This window comes from Podarcis cretensis, assembly GCF_951804945.1.
Source record: "Podarcis cretensis genome assembly, chromosome: 3".
In the NCBI taxonomy this organism is placed as follows: Eukaryota; Metazoa; Chordata; class Lepidosauria; order Squamata; family Lacertidae; genus Podarcis; species Podarcis cretensis.
Window position 1 is genome coordinate 28999334 of NC_137172.1, and position 7978 is coordinate 29007311.

The 7978-nt window shown below is 37.8% G+C and overlaps 1 protein-coding gene across 16 annotated transcripts in view; it reads right to left on the minus strand.

Moving 5' to 3' along the window:
- ESRRG (estrogen related receptor gamma) overlaps positions 1–7978 on the minus strand; it is a 496182-nt gene that overhangs the window by 187498 nt on the left and 300706 nt on the right. For 2 of the 16 annotated variants that reach the window (XM_079968779.1, XM_079968789.1), the window contains exon 1: positions 7753–7976. The exons of 13 other annotated variants lie outside the window; for them this stretch is intronic. Coding sequence is in view for 1 of the 3 variants with exons in the window: in XM_079968781.1 (XP_079824907.1) it covers positions 7753–7808 (56 nt within the window). In the remaining 2 variants the exon portion in view is untranslated. Of the gene's footprint in view, positions 1–7752; position 7978 lie in introns of those variants that run through there. One more of the 16 variants, XM_079968781.1, reaches the window with a different exon arrangement.

Consider the following 7978-nt stretch of genomic DNA (forward strand, 5'->3'; position numbering starts at 1 on the left):
CTGGGAATATTTAAGGAAAAAAGAAGAGCCTTTAACTTAAGAATCAAACTAAAACCTGCAGTAAACCCCAAGTAATTACAATACGTAAAAAAGGTGTCTTGCAAACAAATAAAAAAGGCAACTGCACATCCATATATAAAGGTCAGCCCTTGCTTTCTAACAACTTAAGACATAAATTGAATGTTATTTCAAACAGCAGTCTGAATGCAATGAACAACCATGTTCCATCGCGTACGATATTAATATTTTATTCACTATTGTTGGTAGGATATAGAAATGCAAAGAAAAACAAAACATTGCAGAAAATAGTGGACGTTTTCTCCAATACTATTGTTGTTGACAAACTATAAGGAAAGAGAGGAACAGAAACCCAGGGTGTAAGAGCAGATAGCGTTGAAAAAGCCATCTCGTTCTCCCCCCCGCCACACATTATGTTCTTATCTACTTGCATCTTTATAAGGGAAGGAATTTAACTATTGCTCTTGGGCAAGCCCACTTCACTTTATGTGTCTTTTATCCATTATATTTGTTACTGACTGTACATCTGTATGCTTTTAAGGAGATAAAAGTTTGAACTGAGGTCGTCTTGTTTCTGGCTGGCGCTCCACACATTTTTTTGCTATGTGGGTTTGAAAACAAGCATCCACAGATTGGCAACATGTTCTCATTCTAACTAGCCACAGCCATCAACGTCTGATCACACCTATTAAAATCGCTTTGTAGCCCATGCAACATCTTGCGACAGCTTGACCAGTTGTTTAAGGAAAGGGTGTGTGATGGAGCAAAGCTAAATCGACACATCTGTGATACTTCGGATGCCCCTCAGCATGGCTAATATTAATTTGTTTTCTTTGGCTAGGTAAGTGCTGCCAAAACACATTACATATGGTATGTAGTTCCAATCAAAATGATGAAAAGGAGATGTGCACTTTTGTCTCACTCAAAACATGAAAAGACACAGAGGAATAAGTGAGACAGCAGCATGCAAACTAATAAGGCTGAGAAAAAGGTCTATGTGGATTTTTGTTTGACCATTGTTTTCTATCAGAATTCACAAGGCTAGTTGCGCTTATTTTAATGGAGGGTACCCAAAGATTCCACTGCTTGAGTGGAAAACACTTTCCCTCATTGGGCTGGGGAGGGTGGTTATCTCTCCCCCCCCCCTTTGCATCCCCCTGCCCTGCAAAAACTGGTTCCAGAGGGAACTCTCCTAAGTAGATTTTGGGAAGAAAGGAGGCCTGTAGGTAATGGAGCAAATCAGCAGCTCCCAATACATGAGCACAGCAAGATCGTTTGATCTTAACTTACAAATTTGACTTCCAGGAATTGATACTTTAAAAATACTTAAGTTGTATTTTAAGCTTTAGTTATATGAATTCTATTATTTAGATGATTAACCAATTTCAGATTTACAGTTACTGAAGAAAATACCTTTTTTCCAGTTATAAAGAAGAAGAAAAATAAGACTGTTGGCTTTTGTACATTGCTACTATATTTTAAAATATGTGTAAAATATACACAATTCTTTAAAACAATAATATATGCATTAGTTTGTTTGTGGGAAGGTGGGAGAGAAAGAAAACTTTTTAAAAAGCAACACCTGCTTCATTAAAGACTGTTATAACAGATGTACATTTTAGCATGACAGCTATCTGCTCCCCCTTTAGAGGCATAATTTTTAATACAGCCTTTAGAGTAAAAAAGGAAAATTCAACTCAACATTATGAGCAACAAGAACTTTTGACCCAGATATGCAAAAAAGGGGAAAGTTCTTTTTTTAAAAAAAGCACGTTTTATGAAGCAATAATTGGTGATCGGATAAAGCAAGTGTTTTGAAAGGGGGGAATTCTAGGCAAAAGTTTTCTTTCATAAAATTTAAAAAGCATTTTAAAATAACTAATTTATATAGAGGAGCCTGTTTTAACTACTAACCTGCTCTGACTGGAGAGAATAAATGTTTCACAATTGGAAAGGAAGGAATACAGCATAATTGCACTGAGGTCTATATACTACATGATCAAATAAGGCTATGTTGCCATCTTAAGTCTTATTATTCACCAGTATGTCCCGCTGAAATAAATGGAGCTTAATAATATGCATATTTTTAAAGGATTGCAGCTTCTTAGGAGGATTTAGTCTTCAGGCATGTATCATTATGCCAGAATGACACAAGTTACTTTGGAGAGCAAAACAATTACATTTTTAGAATTCGTTGTATCTGATTATTATAAAATTTGGAGCAATTAGAGCAAACTCCTATAAAGGATTTTTTTAAATGTTCTAAGAGCATCCAAACTCACCAGAAAACATTTAGAATACAAGCATAAATAAAAAGGTGTATGCAACATATAGAAGTTTACATTAAAATAGTTTAATTTTCTATTTTAATATTTCTGTTAAAAGCAATACTTTTAATATAAAATTGACCATATGTCAGAAGAGTTATGTATTCAGTTCTGCCTTGGGAATGCAAACATAAAAATCCTATATGTTACAACTGATGAACGCAGAAGTTCAGAGAACTGTATTATGGTATCTTCTGTTGCAGAGAAATATGAAGGAGAAAACAACAGCAAAATAACCAAATAAAAAAATAACCAAAGGAACGCATCAGCCAACAAAAAGTCTAGACAATCTAATATCTACATTGTTATTTAGTGAGTTTCTTTCTTCAAGATAACAAATTTCAAAAGCTGTTTGCTTATGTATACTGTATACAACATGCAAATATAATTACAATGTACATACTCTAAGATGTAGACACATAAAGCTGGCGCCTATGTGCCTATTCAGCCATTATCAGCTGTGATAAAAACATGATTTTTTTAATATCAGTGTAAATAAACACTGATATGCCTTAGCCAAGTGTAACTGGATATGGAAAGAAAGAAAGAAAGGAAGGAAGGAAGGAAGGAAGGAAGGAAGGAAGGAAGGAAGGAAGGAAGGAAGGAAAGAAATGAGAGAGTGAATCCTCCCCAAAAATGTAGAGAATATGTAAAATGCGGATCTCAGACTACAGGAGACTGCTGGTTGTCATTCCAGCACTATCAAACATATACACATGAGTATGATTGGAGACAGAGAAGCTAAATATTTCACTGTCAGAGCATGTCGAGAAGTGCAATTCATTTCTCTCTCATGTGCTTTAGGACAATGACAATTTAATACAAGGCCACTGGATGTAAAAGAGATAAAAACCAAACCAGCCCAGCATAATCACAGATTTCCTCCTGAGAGTTTGCTAGGGCTAGAGAGGCACTAGGTAGATATCAACGTTTATTGTTTCTGTCCCCAATGAATGTGTTATGAAGCAGAGACCAAGGCATACGTAATATAAAGAGTTGCTTTAAACTTCTAGAGAGATGTTCTCCCATATTTCTTATTTACCCCATATTTATCCCATATTTCTTACATTCAGCATTTTTACTGACTGATAATAGGATAACAAGAATATTCATAAAGGGCCATTGCTTTGAAGAGTGTCAATAAATATTGGTGTTCATTTCTATACGCTTTTGCAGCGATACCAAAGCCAAAGGTCACTGTGCATCAGAAATGTTCAATACCAGGAAGTTTGCCAGACTATTTAACCATACTGCTAATAAAAAAGAAAGAAAATAGAATATAGCATCATGTTATTAACCTAAGATTGCATAAAATACTAGCCTCTGCCTTAAAATGGGAAGGGGTTTCAGGAATTGTCTAAAAACAATCACATACAAGTTACCTTCTGTGTTTGATGTATACTGCCATGCATTCTGAAATTAATTGCAAAAGTAGGGCTTGGCTAATGAGGCGGTCCTTATCTTTCCTCAGCAGTCCAAGCGGAAGTATTCCCCCCCCCCCTGCAGGCTTAATATGTTTTTCCTTTCTTTAAATTCCCAAAGTGATACCCAAGGTAACTTCAAATCAGATAAAACCCACAGAAGTCATCTCCTGAACCATCATCCTTCGCCAACAACAACAATAACAACTCTTGAGCAGAATAGGTTTGTTTCTGTTGTTATCAGGAGAAGAAAAGAATAATGTGATGAGATCCATCCCTCTTCACACTTCTTAAGTGTATTTAAAACAACTAATCAAGAGTATTAGTTATGCCCCGTAATATAAATTATTTCCAAAGTATATCTACAAAAAAAGTCTTAAGGTAAGAATTGCTTTAAAATGGGACAGCAAACCTTTGGTGAGAAAGTGAGGGGGGAGAATAACAGTGGAGGGGGGGGAATCATCATCCATTCAAGAGAATTAATGGATATTCACAAGGGCTTTGCTAATAACACAGGTTAATTACTGCTGCAACACACCAGGCTCAGTAAATAAAAGAGTAGAACCATAAACACATTAAAAGGAGCAACCACTACTAAAAAAAAAAGGGGGGGGGGGAGGTCAGGCCCAGCAAATAAAAAGCTGTCAGACAGCCATTTCAGCACCAGCTCTTTGCACTCTATGACAGCTGTAAAAACTTGCAGAAAAGGCATATGAACAACAAAAATCCAAACTTGGAAAATATAGTAAGGGAGTGTATGACGAGGCCCATTTGGGTAGACGTGTAAGAACTGAATAGGAAAAGCCATACACTCATTCTCATTTAATCAGTAGGCATGCTTACACCTTGTTGTATTTGAATTTAGGGGACAGTGTTCTTTAGGTTTCTTCCCCATACATACCCCCCTATTATATTAATACGCATACACATATAGTGTTCTTACCCACAGATGATGTGTTCTTATTTATATAGGACATTTATCACATCCATGATATAGGTAGCCCTCATCTCAAGAAGTCTATCCTTGCAGTCATAATAAGGAGCATTAACTTCTTATTAATTATCATCTACCCCTCCCCCACAGCAAATATTGCATAGATTTTCCAGATCAAATTTTACTGGAAATAAGAACTATGCAACAAAAGGAGGGAGGAAGTAACACACATTTAAATAAGTGATATTGACAAAGAAGAAAATGAAGACTCCAGCAAAGCAGCTCTCAAATTTATACTGTTTTTGACAGTGAAATCTGTAAACAATCTTTCAAAGCACTCAAGTATCTTTGGTCTCCCAATTCCAACATCAGTGTTCACTATTAAAATTTTAGCCATCCGTCCTAAGTTTCAGTTCTTGGCATATCACATTTACTACAAAACAAGTTGGTTTCTAAAATAATGTGCACTGTGACATTCATTTTAGCTGTGCTTCATTTCAGTACTGTTGTATTTTAATGGGGGAAGTGTGGAAGAGGTCGAGGGTTCAAATTCATGAAACGGACAGAGCTACAGAGGTAAACGTACACAGCTCAGAGAAGATATCTGAAGTCACAAATCTATTTGCCTCTCTATGCCTGGCATTCAGAGATCATGTTTAAATTTACTAAGCTAGTTCCTCCCCCTCCCCTTTTTTGGAGTGTTTCAATTGCCTTTCCTTCTTCCAACAGCTGTGACAACTGTTAAAACAGTCAGTAAAATTAAGTCCGCTCTTTAATCCTTTAGTCAATGTTATATTTTAATCAGAGGTTTGAGATTTTGCATTATGAGCACACCGTTTCATTTAGAACAATTAAAGTGACAAACACATGCGTAAATCAGCAACTATATTTGTTGCATCTGTTCCATTATTAACTGCTATTTGAAATTATTAGTATTACTGGTTTTGCTGAAAAGGCAAAAGCAAGGTTTGCAGCTGGCTTTAAGTTTTTGCATTCTTTAACATGCGCTAGCCAGATATCAAAGCATACCTAATGTCAGTGAGGCAGATGTCTATGTGCTCCCCAAATGTTCTGTCAGTTTTTAGCCTGGCTTCCCTCCCCACCACCACAATACACACTCAATAAAGTGTAAGCTCTAGAAGTAGTCCACTACTTTTATTTAATCTCTGAGCTGCCTTTGTAGTTTGGTGTGCATTATATGCCACAAAACAAAAATACAATTACTGGCAATATTAATAGCAAGTAAGGCGGTGTGGTTTATTAATTGAGACATAGAGACAGATGTGTTGCAGTGCATTAGAGTTCTGCCTGCCCACGAAACCACAGATCCACCTAGCCTTGCATCTGGAAGACTTTTAACAGAGGCGGGGGGGGGAGAGAGAGAAGAGTGCTAATTGTGGTGGGGAGAGAGAATAGTTTGAATCTTCCACCAGAGCCAAAAAGACACGTGCCCCGATTTCATTTAAATGCATCTACTTTAAGCGGCTTATCAAAACTAATCATTCAAATTAGCTCTAAGAAGGTAAATTCAAGAAAGCTCCTTAAAAAAAGAACATCGTCCTAACTTTAGAATCTCTCCTCCTCCTACTTCCCCCACCAAAGAAAACCACCCATCTCAACTTGGAACAGTGACAACTGCACTTATGCACAGATTAAGACATTTTAGACCACACTGTACATCAACTTACTGAGTACTGATCTATAAACCGTATCTCGGTGAGCATGCTACTACTGTTTATTTACCTTCTTCTGCAGGTGAACGAGGAATCCTGCCTCTTACCACCCGCACGTACACCATGCCAGTTTCCGATTGGCAAGCTCTTTTATTGTCTATATTATTTCTGAACGTCCAAAGCACTTTAAGAAACCCACACAACTCTTACTTAATTGCAACTCACCAAAATAATATGCAGACACTATGGACAGCTAGTGGGCATGTACCCACAACACACTGTCACTTCCTAGTACAGCCACACTATGCATTCTGTCCAGGGCTGAGTCAACTGACAGCTTCCACAGTACGTAGTTATTTAGCCCGGAATTAAGTTTACAAGCTCTCCAAGTTCTAGGCTGTCAAATTTGCATTTGGAATCTCCCCACTCTTTGCTCTGCTCTCCGATAAGAGCTGAGAAAACATGCATTAAACTATGTGCCTTCAAGAGGCATGTTAAATGTACTGAATACACAAAGCATCTACAGTACTTTATTATGTGTGATAAATAAATAGTACCAATTGCGGAAATGATTATTTAAAAAAACAAACATAAAAACCCTATATTCCAATTGAAACAAAATACTGGCTCAGGAAGTGCCACATGCACACACCCTTCCCTTGCTCTCTAATAGACCGATTTGTCACTAAATGACTGGAACGGTACGTTCTACTTAATTACAGAGCACTATCCTTAAAGTGGGATTAAACAGTTGGGCTGGTTCCCCCTCCTAACTATGCCTAGCTATAAACACCAGAAAGATCAAAATATCTAACTGAAAAGGTCCTAAATATTTAAATCCTGTTCTCAGAATACCTCCTTCTTAAACTCTGTTGGGGAGGGGGAAAGTGGGGGGGGGATAAATGTGTCTTTCTGAAATGTCTATTTAGACAATTCACTCTGCATTTGTGCCAAGTGCCTATTCTTAGTACCTGAATAAGAAGTGACTGTCACTCACACAGCTGTTTTGGGAGGGGGGAGTGCTTCCCTCACCCCCCCCCTTCTGTGACAGTCGCACCGCTTGCGTTGCGACTCAAAAGGTAACATTGGAGCGCGAGAGAGAGAATGAGAACAATTCTCCCACTTACTGAATTAGCAGATAAAGCCGGGCACAAAAGACGCAAGACACAAGCAGCCCCAATCATGCACACAGAACCCGGAAAGCATTACCTGAAACAACGCTAGCATGCAGCGCTCTAATACTATTGCTATTATTATTCTCTCCCCACGCCCCGGTTCTGGGGGGGAATAAAAGTGGGAAAGAGGGTTATTATTATTATTTTTTAATAATAACATAAAAAAGAGGAAAGGAAGGGGGAAATAAGAAGAAAGGTACCTACTCTTCTTCGTAGTGCAAGGAAAAAGATTCAGGAAGGCAAAGTTCTACCGAATCCATGTGCGCTCGGCAACCATTATTTGTGCACCCCAGCTATAAATCAAAGTTTCCTTGACACAGCACAGTGCAATTAACACAAATGTTCTCCTGGTGACAAGCCTATAGGCACAGCCAGTTGGGACCAAAAGCTTTCACACTCTCCTAATCAAGGACTTAAAGCCCCGATTGGA